The sequence below is a fragment of the Trifolium pratense genome, linkage group LG7, assembly GCF_020283565.1.
Source record: "Trifolium pratense cultivar HEN17-A07 linkage group LG7, ARS_RC_1.1, whole genome shotgun sequence".
Taxonomy (NCBI): domain Eukaryota; kingdom Viridiplantae; phylum Streptophyta; class Magnoliopsida; order Fabales; family Fabaceae; genus Trifolium; species Trifolium pratense.
In genome coordinates, this window is record NC_060065.1 from 3,184,473 (window position 1) to 3,211,245 (window position 26,773).

The window sequence follows — 26,773 nt, forward strand, 5'->3', positions numbered from 1 at the left end:
TGAATTCAGCGTTCGCGGAATCATCCATTCATTGCAATCTACAAGCCACCACAACCATTTTTTTTTATTAACTCTTCAGTTCTTAAGGGATCGAGCCGGTAATTCAAAATTCGGTCGTGAGATAGATCAAGTGTAACAAAAAATTGATTCCACCACGACCATATATTTCCATCACCGCCACATATCACATAACCCAATCCCCAAAAGCCATTAGGGTTTTAAGGAAATGTCAACGTTAATTATTTTATTTTTTCTTTGGAGAAAATCTTCTTTCTTTCTTATTTTTTTTTCTTATTATATTATATGTACAAAGTTTTAATTATTTTCTTATTTATTCAAGTCTCTTATCACTTGAATAAATTCATTGCTAATTAAAAATTATTTTCTTTGGTATGTAAGTCTTAAAAAACCATATGTGGAATTTATGCAAAGCAACAAATATAGTTTTCTTTTTCATTGAGCAAACAGAACCTTATGGTTTAATATCCAAAAGGTCCATATAATAGTGAATCACCTTTATTAATCAGTTGTAAATCTTCGATACTTTTTCTTTGTAATCCCAAATAAGTAAAAGTGGAATGTAAAGTAGGAAGTAATAAAGTTTTTAAAATTGGGGACTATAGACATCACAGTCTACAAATTCATACTTTTAGCATCAATTCAATAAAAAAACTTAAAAATCAATAACTTGGTGGACAAGTTATATATGATATTGTGTACTAGTCTATATCCTAGTCAACAAAATAAAATTATTTTACTTGAGCTACATTAATTTGGGTTCCATTTTGAAATAGGCTATTGCTTATACCTAAAGAGTTTGTATTTTGTGATATTCTTACTAATCCCATGAGTGGCACCAACTGCAGCAGCTACTGAAATAAGAAAACACACAAAACTCAATAGTTGGAGCACACACCACTTGAGTGAAAATCTGTTTATCTGTTTCTGAGAGATGTGCATTTGTACTGGAAAAAAGACGATGAGGGGCCAAAATCCAAATGCTCCAAGTAAGGCTAGAAACTCGTTGAAGAATGGCATTGCCATGGCAATAACGGTTGCCATTATCACAAATATTGTCCTCCAAATCAGCCTAAACAAGTTGACATTGAATGTTAAGGAGCCAATTTTGTGTTTGCGTTCGTTATTTATGAAATCTGAGCGTGGCCACATCATGTTAGCACCCATCTCAACTATACGAAATAGCGGTTGAGCCAACACCTGCCACATAATATCAATATTTCTTGTTACAACATTATAAGATAACTCATATACTAGTAGCTATGAAACACAAATACGATGCAGATACTGACATGTTGACACCGTAATAATTTGAGAAAATGACATAATTCAAATGTAATCGTGTCAGGACACACCTAAACCAAGCTTCATAGTATAGTAGTATGAATATAAACAAATACATTATGTAATTCACAAAATTAGAGGAATCAAATAACCTGATATGCTCCGACCATATGGATTATAATGCAAACATTCCCTATGGCGACCAACCAGAAGGGCTCATAAAATCCAAAGCCAGTGAGGATGTTTCCAGGTGTGTGATCACCAAATGCAGCATAACCAAAACAACCACATAGAAGGAAAAGTATTGTCATTGTTATGATCCCCAACACATTTGCTTTTCTCATCTGTATTCTTTCTGATGGATATGACTTTAATGTGTCCTAAATAAAAATGTAGAGAAGAGTAATATCAATGATGAATCAAATATGCCATACCAACAAAGTCTATTTCTTTTTTCTAATTAACAATATTAATGTTAGTTTACTTACTAAGTTTTGTGTTCTTACCATTATATCATAGACAACAGTAGCATAAGAGCAAGCAAGTGCAATGTTTCCCAAAGCACTCAAAATCCTCCAAATTTTGTCTTCTCCAGATAATTCTGGTCCTACTTTGGTTCCAAACAAATGGGTTGTTTCTCCTTTTCCTAAGTAAATACATAATTGGAATAAAATTGTCAGACAATTTTTTTTATAAATTATTTTATAAATTAAAGGGAAACCTCCAAAAATTAATCTTGGTACTACTAAAAATTTGATAAATAGCTACTAATTTAGCGACGTCTTAGTCTCCGATATTAAAAACTAAAATTAGTAAAAAGTCGCTAAACCTGTCACTATATATAAGTTTTTTGTAGTCTCTAACAAGCTTTCGGTGAAATTGTGTTGGATTTTTTTTTTGTGGTATTAACCCTATAGTTTCAGGGGAAAGGGACCTCCGTAATTCAGAGTTGGGTCGCGAGGTAAACATAGTCTAACAAAAAATTGTTTCCACCAAGAATCGAATTCGAGTTCTCCGAACGATTCATCCTAGAGTGTGTTGGAAATATTATTTTCGAAAGATATAGGTGATGAAGATTATACCTGAGACCACAACAGCTAGAGAGAGCCCACTTCCAATTAATGCATAACCAAAAGAAGTAATAGCAGCAATAGTTGATAGCAATGTCAACTTATGGAAATTTGGGATTTGAGACAATAAAATCTGAAGGACCCCAAAGCCAATCATATAGGGATTGTTTGAAAACTTGCAATAAGCTCCATGACCATTTTTGTGGAAGCAAATCAATTTCTTTATAGCACTGCCACATATTATGAAAAAATAGAGAGGGATTTAGAATATGTCATCTCTTTTTCAAATTACTACACATAGCAGAGTAAAAATAGTTACTCTATTAAAATTTTGAAACAATAGTTACTGAATGCATCATTGTGACTTACACCATGCTTGTAGAGGATGTTATAGTATATCCCACTGTAATGCCTGCAAGTTTCCCATACTGGACCAATCCACAAAACACATGCATTGTTCCACCTAATGACAAAATGGAAAAATAGTGAACAAAATTTGAACACTATGATTCATTCATATATATATATATGTGTGTAGGTATGTACCTAGATATGAATGGACAGCTTGCATATAAGTGTAGTTTCTTTTGCCATTAACTGAATCTGGATATCTATAACAATCAGCTATAAGATTGTAAGTGTAAATGGAAATGGAAGAAAAGATGATCATAACAAGTATGCCAGCTAGCCATCCTAGTTGAGCAATTGCCCATGCTAGAGCTAACACTCCTGCACCAACTACCACCGTTATTATGTGTGTTGTTGCCGTCACCACATTCCCTGCAAGCACCATATATATCGTATATAATTAGTCCTAAGATTGGATATCGAGTTTTAAAAAAAAAAAAAATTTGTTTCGGCTATCTTTTGTATACTTTTTGTTAACACCGTGTATCTTTTGTTTTTGTTTTTTTGTTTTTTTCTTTGCATATTTTGTGCTTAAATTTAAGGAGAAGGTTAAAGAATTCAATACAGAAAATTTGTGGTAAAAGTTGTACATTCGACTTTTTAACGGTCAAAATTTTGTTTTTTTATTTTTCAATATGTTAGCAATATCCTAAACTTAAACTTGTAATATATTTTTCGTTTTAAAAAACAAACAAAATTACAAAAGGACACATTTTAGTTTTCTTGCAACAATGGATCCGGACTGGTATAGTTGGTACCATAACGGCAAGCAGTCTCGGAAATTGAGACCGTCCCATCAAAATTGAACAGTTTAAATTTTAATATAAAATTAAAATCGTCCAATTAAAATCAAACGATTCTGAACTGTTAATTGCAGCTTGACTACACACGGGGCAACTTGCATTTAATCCATAAATAGATATTGTTACGTCATGAAAAAAATACAATTTTCAAGTTTCATTTTTTTTTTTTGACATAATGTTCAACACTTCAACTTCGAATCAACAAATCTTTTTTTTGACGAATTTTTCTAATCAGCAAATCTTGAACAATAAAGAAAACATCTTTCAAAATTATTTTTTAAAAGAAAACATCTTTGAAAGGAACATTTGAAATGCTAAGAAAAGGAAAAAAAGATGCTAAAAATGAAAGCATATATACCAGTTCTCTTGATTCTTCCATCATCATCCACTTCATCACTTGAGTATTGTTTGATATACACATCCTTTTCAACCTCCATTTAGACACAGAGAATTAATTCCCACTCTCTAATTAATTAATGTCACAACCCTGTCAATCAAGTATTGTATTAAAGTTGGAAGCATCAAAAAGAAATTTGGGAAAAATTATCACTAATCAAAATTTATATACAAAATTCATGTTTCAAACGAAAAGAAAATGTGCTGTAGTAGCAATATCATACGGCACCCCTCATTATTTGTGAATGTGATCCTTGTGATGTTTTATCTTAATTTCTTATCCTATTCTGGTCCCATTGTCTTTGTTAGGTACAGAAAATTTGTTATACCAAATGTGGTATCTATATGACTCACGAGGTAAAATACTTAACTCTTTAATAATAATAACAATAATAATAATAATAATAATAATACTGTAATAATAATAATATGATATGATAACGTTGGCAGAGGAAAATTCAAAAGTTTTTCGAGGAAGATTAGTCATGGTTACCACTAATGGAAACGTACCAATATGGTAATCAAATAAAAAAAAATAATGACTACAAATTAGTACGCTATATATTGTGGATGTCGAGGGGATCCAAACTCAAATCGGCGCTTGTCTCACGGCGAATGAATTAAATAGATGATTGAATTAATTAATGGATCATTTTGTCATCTCCAACAATAATGGATCACGGTGATAATTTATGGCAAGATAAATTGGAGACTCTCACCTATATTATTCCAACTTCGGTAATAATTTTAAAAATTAAATTAAATTTAGTCCTGTAGTAAAAAAAAAGTTTCTAGTAATTTTTTTGTTTGTTAAATGGACTAATTGTTAAAAATTTCACATTAAAAGTGAATAAATGCGCGGAGTGTTAAAAGTTTAAACTCCGACTCCTGCGCATATAATAAAATGTGTCTACCAACTGAGTTAATATCATGTGAACAGTCTCAAATTAATTTATTCTTCAACAATTTATCCAATTTTATTTGTTTTTCTTCTTCTTTAGCATTCAGATAAAGTTATTCAAGCTTATATAAAAAATAAAATAATAAAGTTATTGAATAACTACAATTATTCAATTAAATATCCAAATATGGTACCAAAGTGTTATTGACCACAAAATATGGTACCAAAGTGGTATTGATATAATTTGGATATTTTGTGTTTGTTTAAAAAATTATAAAGACTTTTGTATTTTTTAAACAAGTTGTATTAAAAAAATCTTCAACAAATAAAACTAAAATATAATCTTCACATCCTTAGTATATTTTTTTGACAGAACATCCTTAGTTTTTGGTCCCTTTAACTTGTTTCACAAAAAGTATCAAAATTTTGAGAAAATATGTATTATATTAAAAAATTAAGAAAAAATGTTGGAGAATCTAGAGGAGCTCGGGAGAAATATCGGATCTCCAACAAGAAAAAATCTAAACTTATTTAACTTTATTATTTTTTAATAGGCGAACTTAATTCTTAAAGGACCAAAAAGATGTGAAATGTTCTCATAAAAAAAAGGGAGTGAAATCTTCAAAATAGTAATAATAAAAACAAAGAGAGAAATAGTTACAACATTGATATTCAGCCTGGGAGGTGTGGTGATGCAAAGAAGATCACTAAGAAAACACTAAACTCATTCTCTAGTATTTCTTTAGTGTGTAAAATTGATCAGAAACAGTTTTAACTGTTAAGTGTCAATCATTTACCAAAAAAAAAGTAGACTGTGAGAGCAAAAAATTTATATAATTTTTTTTAAAAATGAATTGACATGAGATATAAAAATTAAGAAAGTTGATAATGATAGTGCATAAATTACCTGTTTGTTCTTCTGAATGTTTTGTGGATCTGCTCCAAAATGAAATGAAATGAATGAATTACATGAACAAAATCCCTCTTCACTTCAACTTAAATATTGGTCTCAGTGAGTCACAAAATGCACAAACTGTGACATAATACTATATTTGTAGTTATATATGCAGGGAGGTGCATTTATTAGATAGATTACGTACTCATCTAAAATCTCATTTAACCCAAAATACTGCTACTAGTAAAAACATAATACCACCGTCATTGTGTTATTTATTATTATTTTTTGGTAGAAAAAAAATAGTCATTGTGTTATTTATAAATGGGAAAAATATATACTATTTTGATATTATCAAATATAGTATCTTTGGTTTTATGTGTATTTTAAAATGTATTAATGTATGAACTGTGTGGCGCGCAAGATAAGAGACATGATAAAATAAGTATCATATTTTGTCTCAATCCAGTGTTTGGTGACAAAGCAAAATATGATAAGTTAATTCTAAAACTTATCATATCTTGTCTCTTATCATATTAAAAACATGATATGATAGCTATCATGTTTGTTATCATGTGTGTACAAAACACATGATAGGATAATTGATGATAATTGTTATCATGCTTATATCATATCCTACTCTTATCGTGTTTTATATCATATTCTGTCATTATTCTATCATGTGCACCAAACGGACCTTAAGGTATAAATGATAGAAACATAAAAAGTAATATTTTTGTTTTTGTCAAAAAGAAGTAAAAGATCGAGATAAACTATTATTTTTTAAAAAATAATCTACTTTTAAACTTAAATAAATATCAAAATGCATTATTTTTTTACACTAATAAGATTTCCTCCAATTGAAAAGACGACTTTGGTTCATGTGAGTTTAGCTCAGTTAGTTAGGACAAAAATATGTAGAAATTGATATTCAAACTTGAAATATTCCACTTATATAGTTTAAGGGTGAATTTTTAGTCACTAAACTATCTTAAAAAAAGAAGACTTTGCGGATAAAATGAGATTTAACATGAAGTCACCATTTCTTAAAAAAAAATAAAAATGAAAATGAAGCCACCATTTATAAATGAGATAAACGAGTGAAATGATCAACCTGATCACTTATTTAGAAACACATGCAAAGCCTTTCATTCTATAAGAGTGTGTTTGATTTGTTAAAGGGTAAGTACTGGACAGAACAGTACAAGACAGAACAGCACAACACATGACAGAACAGAACAAATTTTTAGGATATTGAACATTTTTTTGTCTTATACGATATTTTGTTAATAAAATGGTATTTTGGCATTTTAGACAACTTGTACTGCGGACAAAAAGTTGTGATGTGGTTTAGTGAGGTACAAAAAATTCTGTTTTTGTCCTGTCCATTGCTTCCCAGTTTGTCCAGTTCCTGAAACAGTTTTACAATCAAACACAGTACAACTACAGTTGTCCTGTCCAGTCCCTTATTTTTACCGAATCAAACGGACCCTAAATGAACAATTTGGTGGAACCGATGAGATTTTCTTTTGCAATTCTATTGGTTACTCGCGCGTCCTACGAGTTTTTCATTTTACTTTTCCGCTATTTAAATAGCGGATGTGTAAAAAATGCATAATTTTTTAGTTAAAAACACAATTCCAATTTTTTTATATCATCTGCTAGTTAAGTAGCGGATGTTATAAAAATCTTGGTAGGGTGTTTTCAACTCAACAAAATCTCATTTTTTACACGTTCACTACTTAAATAGCGGACATAATCCTGAATAGTAATGAAAGTCTACCATTTGAAATACAACTTTCATATATAAAGCAAAAAGTCTTACATTTGAAGTGCAACTTTCATATATAGTTAAAATATTACAAAAGTTATAAAAATGAGAAATTTTTATAACATTCACTACTTAAGTAGCGGACGTTATAAATTTTTTGGTAGGATGTGATATCTCAACTGGTTCAAAAACTAAGGAATTTTTACACATCTGTCACTTAAATGTTGGACAGTATTTCGTGATCTAAGTAGCAGACAAGAGTAGTATAATAATTTCGTAGGGCGCGTCCCAGAATTAGTAAGGTGAGAAAAGTAATTCCCATATATAATTGCACTTATGCCAACCACGTATCCATCAGACACTCGTGGATTCCTTTGGTGCTAAAATTATTACTAGTACTATTAACTATGGCGAATTCTAAAATCGAAACAACAGAAAGTGACGCTCTCTCCGCTGAAATGTGGGGAATGTACTTGGGAATGCAACTTGGTTGGAGACAAGGTTTCTGCCATCTTCAGGTGGAAAGTGACTCAAAAAGTCTGGTTGATATGATCACGGGGAAAGTTAAATTCAATGGTAATCCACCTACCTTGCGTCGTATACAAGAGCTTTTAAAGTTGGATTGGCAGGTGCAATTCAATCATACTTGGCGAGAGGGAAATAGAAGTGCTGATTGGCTGGCTAATTTCAGCTTTTCTCTGAATTCTTTTAATATTCATGTCATGGAGACTCCTCCAAATGAGGTTTCGAGTCTTCTTTTTGATGACTTTTCTGGGGCTTGCATGCCTAGAAATTTTCATGTAACTCTATAGTTCTTTTCTTTTTGGGCGTTAGCCCTCTTTTACTACCAAAAAAAAAAAGAAAATAAGAGTGAATTAGAAATTCTCACATTCAAGACAAGAATAGAGATTACATATTTACTTCCAATTTGTTTTCTTTTCTTTTTTTTGTTTACAAATTTGTTTTCTTTTCTATTTGGCGTTTTGAAAGGAATGCATGATATTCTATGGTTTTTTCAGGGATTAAAAATAAAACAATTTTTTTTAGGGATGAAAATATATATAAAAAATTATAAGGACAAAAACCAAAAGTTACTAGACCAAAAATATATTTAACCCATATTTTTTTATACCAAGATTATTATTTTGTGCATCAATCATTATGTTGTGCCCCTTTGTTGACACCAAAAAGGCAAAGTAATTTGAATCATTTTCACCTTGAAAACAATCATGGTATTCTAATTCTAATTACTCATATTTTTGAAGTTGAATTCTCTCACGTATGTTTTGTTAATATATTTTTTTTAATTCAATGGTTGATTGACCAACAAAAGAAAACAAGAACAGTTTAGAAGAGAGATAAAAAAGATGAATGAATGAATGAGATAAGAGTAGGATGAAAAACATAAAGAAATTGTTCAAGAGGATTCAATTCTAATATTTTAGTCTATCTAAAAAAACAACTTAAGGATAAGGACTGAAGAAGTAATGTTTTGGGGAGACAGGAAAGCATGAACAGAAAGAACGTCGGATTGAATTTAGGTTTCCCCTTGCAATCAATCGATTCTTTTAAGTCTTTGTTGTAATAATGACAATGGGAGTATCATTGTTCATTTAGCACAAAATATATGGTCCTCCAAGTGATAACATTACTCATGCTCAATCATGGTGGGGTAATATGATACTTCTAGGTACTTAGATCCATTATACCGCATCTATATGTCAGTGTCAACAATAGGTATTTGATTTGAATGAGATGAATATTAGTACTAGTTAGTAGTGGGAAGGGTATAAGAAACGATCATGTTTATAGGTAAAGTGGTGGCACTAATACTAGTGGAGAAGATTGGGAGAAAGAATAAAGGAATAGAGGGATGAGTATATAGTATGTCTTAGTGGTGCAATTTCAGTGATCGGCTAACTAGCGTGCAATATTTGTCATTCACTCATGTGGTAGTACAAGAGAATAATTGTCACATTCATTGATAGGAACAATGCCATGAAAGCCACAAACTCAAAAATATTGTTAAAAATGAAAATTCAACTATTCTAGACTAGACCAAAGTTTATACTCCTCTCACTCTCCCGTTCCAAAAACAGAAAGGATTGAACAATATAAGGTCAATAGACTCATTGCTAGAAGCCTTCATATTCAAAGCCACAACAGCTAGCCTCGGATTCGGACCAATTTTTTTTTAATAGCATAGACAGCATGTATATACTCTTTCCGGTTTCAAATATAAGCAAAAAATAATTTTTTAGATTCATTAAATAATCAATGTATTTTTATGTGGTGTCAAATACGGTGCAAAATTATTTTTTTATAAAAAAATACAGTGTGGAGTTTTAGATGTTCAAATATCATCCTCTTTTAAAATTAAATGTGTGATAAGATATTGAATGACTGAAGATCCAATAGCTGAGTATACAAATATGTTGGCTGTGTGTCTAGGCCAAGTGGAGACAGGGCTAAGATGACTAGGCTGCGTCTCCATCAAATACAATGGCAAAATCATTTATCAATTTAGTTTCAAATATTACAGTACAAATAAATAATGGAGGAGATTAAAAAAAATGAAGAAAAAAGATAAAGCATAGCCATTGAGAAAAAAAGAATGAGATTGGGCTCATTGCATCAAGAACACACGGAATCTTTAGCTTTGCATCAAATAATCTTTCCACTTCCAGCAGTTAACTATATATGCCCGCAATAAAGATTACTCCAAAAGTTAGTTTTAAATTAAGTAGCTCTCTCACCAATCTTATAGTTTAATTTTGTTTAGCGTCATCCATCACTGTCTCCTCGAAAATCCCATTGCTTGATATACGTTATGAACTGTAGCATCCGCTATATCTGCTGCTTTTCTAGCACCATCTTCTAATACTTTGTCTAAATAACCTGAATCTGACATGAGTTCCTCATAGCGAACCTGTTAAAGAAAGGAAAACAAAAAACACAATGATAATGCAGACCATAAGCTCACCAAGAAAATGCACGCATCATACTGTTCTATCTGCGAAACAAAAAACTATGTCTGATAAATAGTTGAAGAGACTGCATAATGATAGAAGGAAATGGAAAACCTACAAGGACTAGTTCTCGAAAACATGAATGTAATGTGCAACCAATTGACCATATTCAGCAATGATAAAAACTAAATAACCACAGGTTCTTGCTACTATGCAAACATGTACTACTATGGAATTCAGTCTAACAAAATATCACAAATTTTACACAGAAATATTGCAACTAACAACAACTCAATACTGTCAAATTCCTACTAATATGAATTGTATGACGTATCAGCAAGACATCAAGACACAGCCAAGGCGGTAAACCTGATCTTAGACCCATTTTATGGCACTTCAGGAAAAGAAGTTATAAAATGTGTTGCATAAAACTATCCAAACAAAACTTATTCTCATAGTGACAAAAATCCAGACATAAACTGATTATTTCAAAATTGGTCTTTTCGAAAGTAATTAAACTCTACTTATCCAAATAAATTTATGTAATTTTTTTAAAAAAATAAACTTATATAAATAATTTCAAATGTAAGTCTAAAATTTCCCATTCAGAATGGGTCATCAAACACTAAACAGTCAATATTGCAGTACAGAAAAATCCTAGCAAATTAGTATTTGGAACCTGAATGGGATGCAAATGGTCAATCAAGGCATCTGTTAAAAGAGGTTTGAATGTGCCCCAATTCATGTTTTCGCATTCCTTCACAACTTCCTGTACACAAAAAGTGGGTATCAAATAGAATATCTCTGTAAATGTTTGGAAGTCCAAGAATCACTGCATCATTGAGAAACATTTTGAAGAAATATAACAATAACAACATAACATTTAAACAAGAACTTTCTTAGGTACGATCAATATCCTATCTCAGGCCTTTTGACTGACGATAGTAGAAAGAATTATTTCACAAATTAATGCTCAGGAATTCTTCCCAACAATGACAGTAATACGTTGAGAAAGTTTTAAAAATATTAATCCTAATGGCATGATTTGAGAAAGACTAATTCATGATCATGGATCGTAAAACAGACAACATATTCTTGAAGCACATCTGTTACGGTAATAAAGGGGAATAAAATAGTTAGGATTAGTTAAATAGTTAGAAGGGGTTATAAATAGGATCAATACGAAGGGCATGTGTAATTTATTAACTTCCTGTCCTTTTAGGTAAGCTCTTAGTTTTACCCTCAAAATACCAAAAGCACACACTTTAATACGTTGCAGACACAAAAAGTAAAACCATAAAATAAAATTTTGACATGGAAAGCATCAAACATGCTTGGTTGAACAAGATATTGACAACTTAACAATTATTGATGACTAAGTTATCAAACCGCTAAGCTATTGAAAACTTAAACAATTATAAATGTAAAGAAAATATAATCTATTTTTGACCTCTTTTGTCTTTCCAGAAGCAAGCTCGTATATGGAAAGAAGATTATTACATTCAGGCCTCTCAGGATTGTCGAATTCCAAGCTGTTAGATTCACCGTAGTCATTTCAGAAATTACAAACCACCAAATTTGAAAATATTTATAGAAAACGAGTATATGAAGAAAAAAGTAAGCATTTACAGATGAAGGCACAGAGCCTCCAAGAACCGTGAGCAGCATTATATAATGATATAATATCATTAAAAATGGGATAATAACAATACTAACCATGGAAATGAATCAGTTTTGCAACGTTTGATCTTGTTTACTATAAGCTACAAAACAAAATAAGAAAACTCTGAGCAAGAGAAAGGAAAAATAACATCTACAGGCAAATAGAAAAAATGTTTCATTCAACTACAGACAAATAGGAAAAATAACATCTACAGGCAAATAGCCATATATCAATACAAAACTTGCACAAAAATGTTTCATTCAATATGGGTAACAGAATCATCATTTAATTTAAATCCACGTGATCATACAATATATACAAATCAGGTGCTAAAACCCAAGGAGTCAGGTATGGAATGCCTGACCACGAGCCAATTTTAATCCAAGGGTCCAATAATAACATAAATGTAATACAATAAGTAACTGAGAATTGGATAAAAAAAAATTAGGTTTATCCTCTGCTTGCGCAGCTTTAGGTCTCAAGTTCTTTGTTGTCGTTGTGGCCATCTTGTTTTTACCTCTTCTTCATTTGGATAAAAAAAAAATTAGGTTTATCCTCTTCTTCATTTTTGGGTCTATTTCTGCTCAACTTTATGGTCTGTACGCATCTTTTAGATCCAATCTTCAGTCTTTGGCTTGCTTGCTATTGCAAAATTCTTCTAGTTCGGTTCTGTGCATGTTGTGGTTTGTTTCTAATTTGTTGCAAGCCACATGACTATATGTTTGTCTAACTACCAGTTCAATGCTGTTCGATAGTAAAAAAAATAAAAAAAATCCAAGTCACTCTTATCCCAATGTGCTTTCTACTTTGTTTCAATTTAGTCTCTATTGGAAAACTCTCTGGTCATTGATCTTAGCACAGTGTCAACAGTCTCTGGTAGTCCCTTCGTCCAACCAAAATCAAGGCACCAGCCACACAGATGACCTTCCACACTTAAGTTGGCTATTTCAGGCTAAGGACAACTTCTGGCCCAATGGCAATAACATTTTGGTTAGGTCTGCCTGCAATTCGTAAAAGTTGGTTGCTATATTTTCTCTTTCAAAAGATACATTTGCAACAAGCTTAAATCGTAGTAAACTTTAGCATACAAGAGTGTTATAATATTAGAAAATATGTCTTGTAATATCTTTATATTATGTTAGACTATCTTAAGGTATCTCATCGGATGAGTTTCTAATCTTATAGTATGTTAGATTATCTTTAAGTTTTCATATTACTATAATTTGTTTCTTGATTTTCTCATTTTATTTAAGTAGTCATTATCAAAGTATGTTAGATTATCAAAGTCATTATCAAGTAGCCAAGACATTGGACTCAAGTGGTTAATGAACTCCCCCTTCCCCCGGGAACCAGAGAGTTCATACCAAAAAAAAAATAAAGTCATTATTCCAACATAGATTAAATGCAAACAGTTCAGAAAACAAACTTATACACCATGCAACAAGACCTACAAAAATAAATAAACAACCTGAGCAAATTGTTTCTAGTGAATGTAGTTACTTACATCTTTAGGATCAAGAATATTGATTCTGGATTGATCAGAAGGTGCAGACTTTGACATCTATAAAATTGAACCCAGAGTCAAAATATAAAATAAAATTGAACCCAGCTGAGTTTTAAAGAGTTCATATACAGAAATGCGTGTGTGTATGCGCGCGCGCACATATATGTGGGAGAAAGTAGAAATATTGGAAATACCTTCGAAGTGCCATCAGTTAGGGACATAATTCGAGCTCCGGTTGGAGGTATAAGGGGCTCTGGAACCTATATCCCATAAAACTCTGTTAGACAAAAACACATTTCAATTGCATTTTAATTCATCAGCTCATTCTAATGGGAGTGAAATAACTTGCCTTAAATATAGAACCACCTCGCCTGTCATAAATGTACAAAATAAAGAATGGTCAAGCCTAACATAAATCTAAGAATGAAGCTAAATAATGGATGATTATTATGTCAAATCTAAAAATTAATTCCTCACCCGCCTAATTTCTTCCACTTTCTTCCTCCATATAAATTATTAACCCGTGCAGCTAAGTCACGGGTCAACTCCAAATGCTGCTTTTGATCTTCACCAACAGGGACAAAATCAGTCTGCAAACAAATGCTGCATATTTGTAAGAATTATACTAACTTGTGGTAAATATATAACATAACATCAGCATTTACAATCAAATTAAGTAACATTAGCACATTTACAGGTTTTTCAACTTTCACTATTTCATGATCAACCAGTGGGGAATATAAGATAGAACATAAACTGTTAATTATAAACGTCAATGAGGTATAGTTTTAAAAACCACCTGATATAGAAGAATATCAGAAGCCATCAGAACCGGATAAGTCAAAAGAGCAACCCCAACTTCATCATCTCCCTAAAATCCAATTCCAGAAGAATAAGTTATTTGAATGAATGAATAATACAAGCCACTATGAAAAAAACAAGGGCCCGGTTTAGCAAAACTACACTGGCCAAAGACAAACAACATAGTACAAATAAATGGAAATACATAAAACTTAGATGTTAATAATTTAGAATAGTCTTCACCGACTATCAAGGCCTAAATAAATGAGCATTATATTTTGCCCAACTTTAGCGGAAGAGCAATAATGAAAAAGGTCAATAAGTTGCAGTATTGAGAGCCGAAGCATAAGTAAAGCTCAAAAAGGATGTGGCATGCACTCAAGTTCTTTCCATTCAAAACAAAATCTTCTCTGTACATAATTATGAATAACTGCTTTCATTTACTTGAATGTGTGTGTGTGTGTGTGTATCATAATTGTTTTATTTTCTAATTGTTCATACAATTATATGCGCAGCGGTAGTCTCGCGTCCACAACCATCATAGAATTTACAATATAAAAAAGGGTGTTGTTAACATGTGCATATAGGGCACATGTTAAAGTATCTTAATATAGAAATTTAATATTTAATCATACAAAAATTTAATGCTTAAAAAATTAAAATTTAATGCTTCAGCATTTAATACTTTCTATTTTTGTTTCCTTAACATGTGCTCTTGGTGCACATGTTAACATTCTCCTATAAAAAAATATACAGTCTGAACTCTGATGTATGTATTTTATTTAAATCCCATTTCCAAAAAATTAATATAAGGCTAAATAAAAAAATAAAACAAACTTACTTTGAGTAGATCATTTTCAAGAAGGAAATGTATTGTTGTAAAGAAGAAAGAAAGAGCAAAAATAAAATTTAAGCAAAGTAGAGCAGAGCAAATTAGATCTACAAAATCGCAAACAAAAAAAAAATTAAAAATGGAAATGAGAAATGCATACAGCTATAAACGCACCGCCTTGCGAGATTTCTCTTTAAACTGTATCATTTTGTTCAGCCAGCCAATTGGTGTTGTGGAACTTAGCAGCCACATCAATTCTACATGTGCACGGACATGGGACTGGACAAAAACTGAAGCCTGTTTGCAGAAATGAATGTCATTTATCCTCAATGGACACTAGCTCTGACATTTCCACAATAAATATTATTATTTCTTAAAAAGATCTGAGCAAAAGTTGCAAAGAACCTTTGAAGGATCTATCCCACATGCAAGGTAAATGGCTGCAGTTGACTTTGTATCCCTAGATAACTGTTGTGCATCATGAGGTAATGTAATCTACGCAAGAAAAACTGAACAGGTGAGAAATAGGACATAATTCAATGTCTATAAGATACGAAAGTCGGCTTTATTCTGTATATACAGTGAAAAGCAAAAAGTTAGTCCTTCAATTTCTCTTCTGAAACCAATACAATTAACTGATTGTGTTTTAAGGTGTAACTATGAAGTAAGAAACCTTAAAAAATTATATGACAATGTTGCATAGTTTGTCCATGTGATTTCCAGTGACCACATTTCATATGTGATACATCTTTGACCTACAAAGTCGGGCTACTATTTAACTTCAAACAACAATGGACATCGAAATTGGCACAAAGGTGGCATACACTATTCTGGATCAATATCCTCACTCCTCAGTAATAAACAAAAATGCAAATTTGCTTGGCCTGCTCGGCCTCATTGACAAGAAGCCTTGAATTAATTGGTCTATTTATGAAGCCAATCTAAATAGAACCAAGAAATAGCGAAAGATCCAATATGAAGTCGTCACTTGCAGAATAGTAAACTCAGTAATGCTCATAAGCAACACAACAAGAAGGAAAATAATGAAAATCAAGAAGATCCTTTCATTTTCACATTATAACACATACCAAAATATGAGCTCAGACTTGTAGCTCGAAACAAGAAAAAGAGAATGATAAAAGTATCACTAGGAGTTTCACGAGTCTAGTTAGTAGAAGAAATATGGACATACCGCATGTAGATCCACAATGAAGTAAAGTGTATCATACTCATTCTGCAAAATGAAATCAATGTCAATTCTTAAAAATTCATGTAAATTTGTGAACAAAAATGTTTTGTGCTGGAATGGAATCAACTCAATTAACCCAGACATTTAACATAAGCAAACCGTACTCATTTGTCTGGGTCACAATATCCTACACTGATAATAGAAAGATTGTCATGTATGGATAAACAACTTAATTAAACATTTATAGCATCAATGTATGTATAATATATGTTCTATATGTCGTTTTCATAAGCCATCCTGGCGAACTTACGGAAATAAGCTGAAAAGAACTTGTGGATATGTCATAAGTTGTTTCCAATCCATCAGTTTGTTCAAACAGTTTCACAGTTGTTTAAACTAGTATATACTATTAAATGCATGAATTGTGATCAAGAAAAGAGAAGTGCGGTTAATTAGCAAATTACAAATCCTTGTTCCCTAGAAAGGCAGGTTTAATATAGTACTTTCAATCACATTATGACAGAAAATGGGAAAAACCTGAAGGGCAACCCAATTCTTGATGGCGCCAAAGTAGTTTCCAAGGTGAATTGAACCAGTAGGTTGAACTCCTGAGGCAACTCGTTTTCTGTTGAAAAAAAGAAGAAGTTAGTTAGTTAGTTAGTTGAATAAACGAGGAAGTGATAGAATTGAATGGTGTGATGTGATATAATACTTGATAGAGGTTGGGGACGGAGTAGGAGTCTGTGGAGAGGTTGAAGAAAGAGTGGTACAGCATCGGAAGGATGGTCTGAGGCGGCGAGAACGAATGAGAGTTGAAGCTGCACATGACCTGTTTGTTGTAATAACTGAGTTATAATCAAAAATGAAAAAGCAGAAAAGGAGAGATTATAAAGATGATGAGAGTAAATGTATACGGTACAGCGATGGGATAAAGCATGAAGGAATTGCGTAATGAGAAACAACACCCATCTTCTCTACTTTGCTTATCGTATGGAGAAGGCTGCTTCACCTTTGAATGTTGATATTGCTGTGCTCCCTTTCGATATCACGCGTGTAGCAACTTAAACTCAGTTGAGATAAGCGACCGTAAAGTTCTTCGGAGGATCAATCCTTATTACTATTAGTCACACACTACTCACACTGATTTATTTATTTATTTATTTTCTGTTAAAATAAAACTAGTATAACTTACCCGTGCAAATGCACGGGTTAATGTTCAATGAAAAATATAGATATTTTTTTGACATATGAAAAATATGGATTATTAAATTTTCAATATTTTGTGGGTTTTTTTAATTATTTGTAAAATTAATTTTATATTTAATGTAATAATTTATTTAAATATGATAAATGATCCAAATTTTGGAGATTTTAATGAGAAATGGTAGAACGGAGAGTGATACTCCACTCCCCGTTCCCAACCCACATGTTTGTATATTTGTTCTTTTATTTTCATAAAAAAGGTCATTAAGCAAAAAATAATCTAACGGTTAATATATATTAGTTCTTAATCGTCATCTCTCTCCTTTAGACATTTGTTTTCTTCTGGAGTATTTTAGCCCATGTCCCCGTGTGAAAAAATTTCACATTTGTGTAAGTGTAATGAACAGTAGAATTATTTGTCATTTGCTTGACACAAAAAAAATTTATATCATTTTTTTATGCATATCGCATTTGTTAATGGTGCAAATTTTAAAAAATTTATCTATTTGTTTATCTTACAGTGATATTTGGAAAATAAAAACAAAGTAATACATGATATTATTACTTTTAATTCTTTCTTTTTTTATATATAAAATCATTGTTACTTTCCTTACTTTCAATTGATATTTATCGTATTTTTTATATAATAAAATCTACAAATGTATGTCCCACCCCGTGTAAGTTATTTTTTCCTTAATACCTCCATGTAGATTATTTTTTTATCAATACCCCCTATTGTAATATTATGTTTGGTATAAATCACTATGTAATTTTTTTTTATTAATAAAATTAATAAAATAATAAAATAAAATAGAAAAATAATCTATGAAGTCAATTATTTTATTCCTTTTATATTTCAGACAATCACACCATTTTCTCTGTTCGATAAGTATGAAGTTTAAGAATAACTTTTTTTGTGAACAATTAAATTACTATTTTTATTTTTTTTATATTCCTTTTAAGGTGAGTATTTTTGTTCAGAGATTCTTAAGCCTTCAATTTTGTTTTGAAACATATTAAGCCTTCAATTTCTCAGTTCCACATTTGGCCAATTCGTTCTATATAATTTTTTTTATAAGCAATTCGTTCTATAGTATAGTCCTTCGAAGAGTTTATATTATTTTATCAGTATATTTGTTAAATATCACATGAAAAATGAAAGCTAGTATACATTTGTGTATCATGCATGTATCTGCTAAGTTTGAAAAAAAACCACCAAAGTCTCAACCAATAAACTTAGCTTGAAAGGATTATATATAGCATTATCAAACCCATTAAATCAGCGGAGTGATTAATTCGTTCAAAACAAAAATAGTCAATTTTTGGACTCATTCTCCACCGATCCTTTTGTTTATCATCATCTCAATTAACCCAACAAAGATGCTCTATTTAAATGGATTGTCCACGTAGATTTGTTTCCTTGAGAAAAAACTCTTGTGGTATATATATAAAAAAAATATTACGTAAAAAAACTCCAGTGTTTGGTATATATAAAATTTCATATATAATACTTTCACAAAAAAAAAAAATTCATGTATAATATTATGTATTATATATATATATATATATATATATATTAATGAGATATAATTATTTATATTTGAATTTGAGTTATTTCCTTTTAAAATTATTTTTAATAGGTGCATTAAATACGATTTATAAACAATAATTGAGAAATGATTGAATTTCCAAATTAGCCAAAGATTCTAAGTAAAATGATATCATCATGTATTAGAGAAATTGCAAAGGCCTTCATAGTTAGCCACATAGGAATTGGAGAAATATTAGAATGTCACATAAGACATGGATCAATGAAATTGTGCCACATAGGAATAAGACTATGAGAGAGAAACTCCTAAACATATAAATAATAGATGTCTATTGTCTTTTTAGTTTTAACATATTTGTTTATTATTATGGTTTTATTACATGTAATTATCTTATTGAATGTGCCTAACCATTAATTGTTGGGTGAGTACTCACCTAAGAATTTTTCTGGATGGATTCAAATTTTCATTGACCATCTTAATGATCTCTTAATTATTTTGTGCAATAATTTTAATGATAATTATGTCATTCTTTTTTTTCCTTTTATGTGAATTCATATTTGCTTTGACTAATGTTTTATTGACACAATATGAATATTAACGAAAATGTTATCTTTTCTAGATTGTTTTTTTGGTGTTTTTTAGTTTTATTCTGGACATATTCTATCTCTTTGATGTTCTGCTATCATATAAGGACAGGACTGAGCTTATGAGCTCCATGCTTAAAGTTGAACTTTGGTTTTTTTGAGGCTCTTATGTACCAGACTTTGCTTGTATTGTGTTTTAGCACTTCTTGTGCTCTTTTCTCTATTTAATTAAAAAAATTGCTTTTCCAAAAAAAATTATGTTATATTTTCTAAAGAATTGAATTCATTTAAGTAGAAATATTTCAAAATTGCCATTAATATATTTTTTATTAAAATAAAATATTCTCTAATATATTTTTTATTAAAATAAAATATTCTCTCAATTTATTTTGAATTTAAAATTAAATTTCAAAATCATAGAATATTATTATTATCACATCACATATAATCATGATTCATTTTGGTTATGTCTTCAACGTATTTTATTTTTTATAGCCATTGTACCCAAGAAAAAACCTAATAGGAAATAAATCATGGACCCTGTTAATATTAGATTGATACGTTTTATAATTAATATATTTAATCATTATGGTATTTAATTTGAATTCATTTAAGTGTATGTGTTTCAAAATTGGTATTAATATGTTTTCTAATTAATTGAAAATTTTCATTCTTGTAACAAAAAAACATTCTTTCCATTAACTTTGAATTTAAAATTTCAGAACCATAAAGTCAAAATAAATAATAATTCAGAACCATAGATGACTCATAGCGTGCCATTTTTCGATGTTCTTTTTTATGTGAATAATAAACAGGTTTATTTTGCATATAAAAATAAAATAGACAGATTTATTTTGCTTATATTAATAGAACAATAACAATAGTTGATACTGCTAAATTCTAATTTGTATAAGGAATATTGTCATTCTTCTACATGGATCTGCAAATAAAAAATTATATCTCAAAATTAGTACGATTATAATTATTTATAAACATCATTTAAGTACAAAACTTATATCAACAAAAAAATGTAGTAGAAAGATGTAAATTAAAGATATATACCAACACATTGCAATTTGGATCGTCGACTTCACTACTACAAATAAAACAATGAAGAGTCACGAAAATTATAAACATGTGTAATGTTCATCCAAAGACCTCTTATAGAATAACAAAGAGACATACCTGAAATGTGATTGTAATGTTCATCAAAAGACCTCTTATATAGAATAATAAACATGGGTATATAAGTAATTTGCCCAAAATGTGTAGTTAAAATCATTACTAAAAATTAATTAAAAATATATTGATTCCTTTTTTGGAATATATCAATGTTTTACACAAAATAAAAATAAAAATTTCACACAAATGAATTATTTGGACGTACATGAATAAAAAAAATATTAAATTTGCATAACGAATTAATATAGAAATTAGACTAATAGTTAGTTGGTCAGTGGTGATTGACGTTGAACTTGTCCCGAACCAGATTAAATTGGTGGTGAAAACAAAAAAAAATATAGAAATTAGTAATTTTTCAAAATTCATAAAAAATTGATTTTTTTTATAAATAATATATTATAATCTATAATTATTATTTTTTTATTTTAACCATTTTGATCTAGCTAATGCAAAAACTTATATAGTAATTAATAATTAATTTTTTTAAATAAGCTAAGAATCTCGTAAAATTGGAATATATTGAATGCTAATAATGTGTAAAATAAACCGATTCTTTTCATGAATCAATATCAATAATTAATACTGAAACAGTAATTTTTCGAACAATAGTCTTGTAATCTTGTATTAAATTATTTCCTTTTAATTACGAACAAAATAATTTGTTTCTTTTTAATTTTTTTCTAATTGCTTTGCTATTCAATTTTCATGAAATCTTCTAATATTAATTAAGATTGATTTAATTACGTAAAAAAAAAAATTGAGCATAGGAAATTTCTATATTTATTATTGAGGATTAATGACTAAAGAAGAAATCACAGAATGATGACACGTCAACAAAATGATTTGAGAGAATGCCACGTGAGATTAAATTTCTTGAGAGGATGCCACCTAATAAATTGATCATGAGAGAGAAACTCTCAAACATATAAATAATAGATTAAAATTAGGGCTAAATGTATTTAAAAATTATAATTTTTTATTACCTTTTTTGCCAATTAAATTATTTTACAAGCTTGGAAAGTTTGTTTGTCCTTTGGTTTTTGAAACTAATAGTTTCATCTCTTAGCTTCACAATGCTAATACTACAATTTGTATTTGTCTTATTTATAAATATGAATCTGACATGATTATTTTTATTAAATATGACTCAGATTCTATGTTTTTGTCAAGTAGTCTAATAATTAAAACTTTTACGGTGAATAAGTGGAAGTATCATGTTTAAATCTCGGTTCTCCATATTATATGCAATGTCGCTACTAACTGAAGTATACTATTATTCATACTAAAAACGTATAATTTGAGTCTTATGAAGTGTTTGTCGGCGATTTGAATTCTATAAGCACAAGACATACTAAAATATATACAAATAATGTGATAAAATCTTATGAAATGTTTATTGTCGATTTGAATTCTATAATGTTCAGTTGTACATAGAAAATACTTAATTTACATAAAGACAAAAATGAGTTAAAACAATTAAATTGTAAACAAATAATTGATTTTTTGTTAATTTAGGAACGATCTCTACCATGCTACTCTCTCCGGACACAAATATAAACAAAAAAAAAATACTTTTTAAATTCATTAAATAATAAATGTATCTGATCTGTATTATATATTATATATTTTATTTATTATTCAATGAATCTAAAAAATGTATTTTTGTTTATATTTGTTACTTTTCACCCTGTGCTAGCTTGTGAACAAACAAATAATTGATATTAGATTGATTTTTTTTTTTTAAAAAAAATGAATCTTATATAAAAAATACAATAGTAAATTTGTAAATTTTTCACAAGAGGTTAATTAGGGGAATGAGGTAATATTAGGTTTCAGTCTAACAACTGACAAGGCTGCAACTGGAAAATGGAAACTGATGATGAAATTGAAGTTGAAGAGGGTGGTATCCCCGAAACAGAGGAATTACAGATCGATCAGTTCCTCTTCGAAGAAGAAGAAGATGATGAACAATTCGATCACCCTCTCATCCACTTTTCCTCTCCATCTTCTTCTTCCTCTTCCCAAGACCAACCGTAATTAATTCCTTCACTCAACTTCCTATTCTTATATTTTAATATTATGCAAGTACACGATTTTACATTTCTGAATATCTTCTCATGCAGTAATGGCATTGTCAATGGAAATTCATCAGATGAATTTACTTTCAATACCAGTATCGCTTCTTTGCACACATATCTTGGAGGTACTACGATTCTATTCTGCTAACTATTTGTGTTGTTTGTTTGGTTTTTTAATTTCATGCTCAATCAATCCTTGTTTTGTTGCTCACAGATGTTGAAGACACGAGCCACAGGACTGATTTTTTGGATGGTGGTGCTATATTCAACCTTCCTCTCTTTTGTCTCCAAGGTACTACTGTACTACTTTTTCTATTTTCATTTTCTTCTATTATGCTGCTACATCTGCTGTTGTTTTTTTTGTAGACAAGACACGCCTAATCAAGCATTGCGATAGTAAAACAATATTTAGATGATTTTTATCTTACATGACTTACTTTGATTAGCCCTTGCAATATTCAGGAGTTGTACTCTTTCCTGGGGCTACTCTTCCCCTTAGGGTTACTGTTTCTCGTTTTGTGACTGCTATTGAGAGAGCTTTGAGTCAAGTTGATGTTCCTTACACCATTGCTGTGGTAGGTTAACTTTAACTCCTTACATGATTGCTTCTGATTTTTCCATGCTTGAGAATTCCATTTTAGTTTTACGAATAAAACATCAATTTGTCATGGACGTGCATTTTCATTTCAGATTCGGGGTCACAGGGAAACTGGAAGTTTTATGATGAAAGCAGCAAGCATTGGGACAACCGCTGTGGTATAATCTGATGTGCTGTTTATATTAAACTTGCACCGAATAATTTCACTAATAAATGCTTGTTTCTGATATGGGTTTTAAATAAAAAATGAAACTTTTTTTTTTGTTGTAATTTCTGTAATTTCTGTATTAATAAATAGCACCTTCCGGCACCCCGTTTCAGAAACAACATTGGAAATACAATTATTTTAGAGAGAAAATTGAGGCAGCTCCATAGTAGAAAAGATGGTAGAATCCTACCTCGTGAGTTAGACGTGTGAAGAAGACGATGGTTAATCAGATGGAGAGCAGTCTAATAGTTGGAGGAGGTGTGAAACTAGTAAAATTCACTTACCAAACTATCAAGAGAGATTTAAAGATAATATGTTTTTGAACTTAATACATGATAGGGAATTATGATGCATCTCATCTATGTATTCGATCACATGAGATAAGTTTTGATTGTTGTTGATGTGGATTTAGAACCAATAGAGCTAAATTGATTCCTTACGCATATAACATTCTATCCATTCATACAATGCCTAATTTTGTATTTGCTAGTCTTCTTAGTTCTAAATATAGTTACATATCAGTGTTGTATATGTCTATTGGCCTATTTTACTCGCTAATGTCATATCTACAGATTCGACAATATGGGCATCTAGAGGACGGTTCACTGAATGTGGTTACCCGTGGACAACAACGATTTCACCTAAGGCGACATTGGAATGATGTGGACGGAGTGGTTAGAAAACTATTACTATATTTGTTGCCTTTTTTTTATTATTATTATTATTATTATTATTATTATTATTATTATCCACTTGTTCTTTAGCTACGCATCTAAAGATTGATGACTCCCTTTTCTTTGTTTGTTGGGGTTGTTCTTCTTAGCCTTATGGAGAGATCCAAATTATCGAAGAAGATCTACCATTGAGAACTCCAAGAGATGCATTTGGCAAATCAACATCATCAAGTAATATACTTTGTAGCCGAGTTAAAGTGCATGCCTTAAATGGGGGAAATGATTCAGAAGCAAATTTAGATGAGGGTTTTAAGAGTAAGTTTTCATCAATTGAAAGGAAAACCCACTTATCAGTCATTGGCTGCGGTTCTGCATCTGATACGATCGATGTAGCAGCAAACAGCAGTAATGTTAACTTTATGCATAAGTCAGATCAGGAAATGGGGTCCAATTTGGATTTGAGCATTGAGAATTGTTCCACTTCTGGAAAGCAGTCATCCGAAGAAGGGTTTAATAGATGCTTAAAGAATATACGATCACATAAAATTTCAAATGCTTTCTTGCCCCACTGGGTATATCGTATGTATGACCCCTATTGGCTTGCACAAAGGGCTGCAGGTAGTTTTGTTTTTCTCCTTCCGACTCTATTATATATTTTCTTCCGTTTTACCTCCTTTGTTATGATATCACTATTATTGGCTAATGAAATTTTGTTTTTCTTGTGTGTTGCTTTTTTATTGTTGATTTTTAAATTCAAACAAAAATCTTAATAGAAAATTTGTATACAATTATTACTTGAATTTTATAAATAGTGTTGGAGTATACTATATTAATCTATGCCTTTGTCCATTTTTTACTTTTTAAATATTTTTAATCTTAGTTTGTCAAAAAAAAAAATTTAATCTTAACTAACTGAATATAGATAATATAATTACTCGTCAATTCTTAATTTTTTGGTGAAAACTTATGTTGTATAAACAATTTGATTTAAGTATTAGATTTATCTCTTAATTTTGGCTTGTTACTGTGATGAAATAAATATGTTCTTCAGTACAAAAACTAATTGTTGCGTAACTGTGTTGATAACTTTGTAGATATGTGGAAACAAATAATTGGGGTGCCTAGTATGGATAGTCTCATCAAGAAACCTGGTGTTTTATCATTTCATATCGCCAGTAAAATACCTGTTTCTGAGTCTACAAGACAACAACTTTTGGATATCGACGGCATCGTGTATAGGTTGCGCAGGGAAATCGAATTACTAAATAGCATTGATCTTATCCGATGTAGAAGATGCCAAGTAATCATTTCTCACCAAGTTCCACAGTTTTGCATACTATATTGCTTGTGTTTAAAATTTACACGATTTTGGATATATAATTCTTGAAAGTGCTTAAAGTGATGTTTATTCCTTTTTTTAAAATATATATTTGAATTTGCAGACTACAATTGCAAAACGAAGTAATATGTTGGTAATGTCAGATGAGGGTCCTCTTGGTGCCTATGTGAATCCTGGTGGTTATGTACATGAGATAATGACTCTTTACAAGGCCAATGGCTTATCTCTTGTTGGGCACGCAGTTACAGAATACAGCTGGTTTCCTGGGTGAGTTTCAGTCCATTTTCATGTCTCGTGAGGATTGTTATAATAGTATACTCTCTCTGTTCTTTTTTATAAGCTAAAATTTATGGTTGAATAATTTGATGTATTTTAATGTGAAATCTGATACGTCAATGTGCTACATTTGGCAGATATGCATGGACAATCGCAAACTGTGCTACATGTGGAACCCAAATGGGATGGCTTTTTACAACCACCAACAAAAAACTGAAGCCGGGTTCATTTTGGGGTATTCGGAGCTGTCAAGTTGCAGAAGAAATACCCCAAAACCTTTAGTTCTACTGATGTAATAGGTGACCATATAGTTACAAGTTTTATATGAATACATTAATCTAGCTTAGTGTGGAAACCTGTATTCATAAAGCACGACTTGGTTCTGTGAATGTATGTACATAATATAATGCATTGTTTCTATGTAGTGATGTGCGCAATATAATTGCACACTTTTATGAATCTGTCAAATTTACTCGCAACTTTTGAAATAAATAGAGATAGTTTGGTTGTAATGAACCAATAGAATTTTTCTCATTTGCTTTCCTTGTCACATTTCATTGGATTTCTTTACTTCTAC

At 30.5% G+C, this 26,773-nt stretch overlaps 3 protein-coding genes across 6 annotated transcripts; 1 reads left to right on the forward strand and 2 right to left on the reverse strand.

Annotated features, from left to right (window-relative positions):
* Positions 1-586: 586 nt before the first annotated feature.
* On the reverse strand, positions 587-5,981 carry LOC123893668 (amino acid permease 8-like). Of its 4 annotated transcripts, none has more exons than XM_045943442.1 (8): positions 5,788-5,981; positions 3,942-4,070; positions 2,919-3,152; positions 2,742-2,835; positions 2,385-2,602; positions 1,809-1,948; positions 1,455-1,682; positions 587-1,218 (listed from the first exon to the last, which is right to left on the reverse strand). In XM_045943442.1, the coding sequence occupies exons 2-8, from the start codon at positions 4,018-4,020 to the stop codon at positions 796-798; spliced, it is 1,416 nt and encodes a 471-aa protein (XP_045799398.1). In that variant the 5' UTR covers positions 4,021-4,070; positions 5,788-5,981; the 3' UTR covers positions 587-795. The 4 variants fall into 4 exon arrangements, with proteins under 4 accessions (XP_045799398.1, XP_045799400.1, XP_045799399.1 ...); XM_045943444.1 differs by lacking the exon at positions 5,788-5,981 and adding an exon at positions 4,209-4,285; XM_045943443.1 differs by lacking the exon at positions 5,788-5,981 and adding an exon at positions 4,204-4,285.
* Positions 5,982-9,929: 3,948 nt separating this feature from the next.
* Positions 9,930-17,568, reverse strand: LOC123893669 (tryptophan--tRNA ligase, chloroplastic/mitochondrial). Its single transcript, XM_045943445.1, has 15 exons — positions 17,424-17,568; positions 17,217-17,333; positions 17,042-17,129; positions 16,508-16,549; positions 15,721-15,810; positions 15,490-15,612; positions 14,482-14,553; positions 14,160-14,272; positions 14,032-14,053; positions 13,877-13,942; positions 13,683-13,739; positions 12,232-12,278; positions 11,966-12,047; positions 11,195-11,284; positions 9,930-10,475 (listed from the first exon to the last, which is right to left on the reverse strand). Exons 1-15 carry the CDS (start codon positions 17,471-17,473, stop codon positions 10,338-10,340), a joined length of 1,197 nt encoding a protein of 398 aa, XP_045799401.1. The 5' UTR covers positions 17,474-17,568; the 3' UTR covers positions 9,930-10,337.
* Positions 17,569-22,821: 5,253 nt separating this feature from the next.
* On the forward strand, positions 22,822-26,655 carry LOC123893671 (protein cereblon-like). The gene is made up of 10 exons (XM_045943448.1): positions 22,822-23,056; positions 23,147-23,226; positions 23,316-23,393; positions 23,564-23,676; positions 23,792-23,857; positions 24,480-24,581; positions 24,731-25,199; positions 25,676-25,881; positions 26,024-26,187; positions 26,334-26,655. The coding sequence occupies exons 1-10, from the start codon at positions 22,890-22,892 to the stop codon at positions 26,476-26,478; spliced, it is 1,590 nt and encodes a 529-aa protein (XP_045799404.1). The 5' UTR covers positions 22,822-22,889; the 3' UTR covers positions 26,479-26,655.
* The last annotated feature ends 118 nt before the right edge of the window (positions 26,656-26,773 follow it).

Coding starts and splice junctions, on each gene's coding strand:
- LOC123893668 (XM_045943442.1), bottom strand. CDS start 4,020: ATGGAGGTTGAAAAGGATGTGTATATCAAACAATACTCAAGTGATGAA. Junction 3,153..3,941: donor TGGAAGAATCAAGAGAACTG/GTATATATGCTT, acceptor TGGTGCTTGCAG/GGAATGTGGTGACGGCAACA. Junction 2,836..2,918: donor AGCTGTCCATTCATATCTAG/GTACATACCTAC, acceptor TTTTGTCATTAG/GTGGAACAATGCATGTGTTT.
- LOC123893669 (XM_045943445.1), bottom strand. CDS start 17,473: ATGGGTGTTGTTTCTCATTACGCAATTCCTTCATGCTTTATCCCATCG. Junction 12,279..13,682: donor ATATTCTTGATCCTAAAGAT/GTAAGTAACTAC, acceptor TTTGTTTTGTAG/CTTATAGTAAACAAGATCAA. Junction 12,048..12,231: donor AAAACTGATTCATTTCCATG/GTTAGTATTGTT, acceptor TGAATCTAACAG/CTTGGAATTCGACAATCCTG.
- LOC123893671 (XM_045943448.1), top strand. CDS start 22,890: ATGGAAACTGATGATGAAATTGAAGTTGAAGAGGGTGGTATCCCCGAA. Junction 24,582..24,730: donor GGAATGATGTGGACGGAGTG/GTTAGAAAACTA, acceptor TGTTCTTCTTAG/CCTTATGGAGAGATCCAAAT. Junction 25,882..26,023: donor TCCGATGTAGAAGATGCCAA/GTAATCATTTCT, acceptor TTGAATTTGCAG/ACTACAATTGCAAAACGAAG.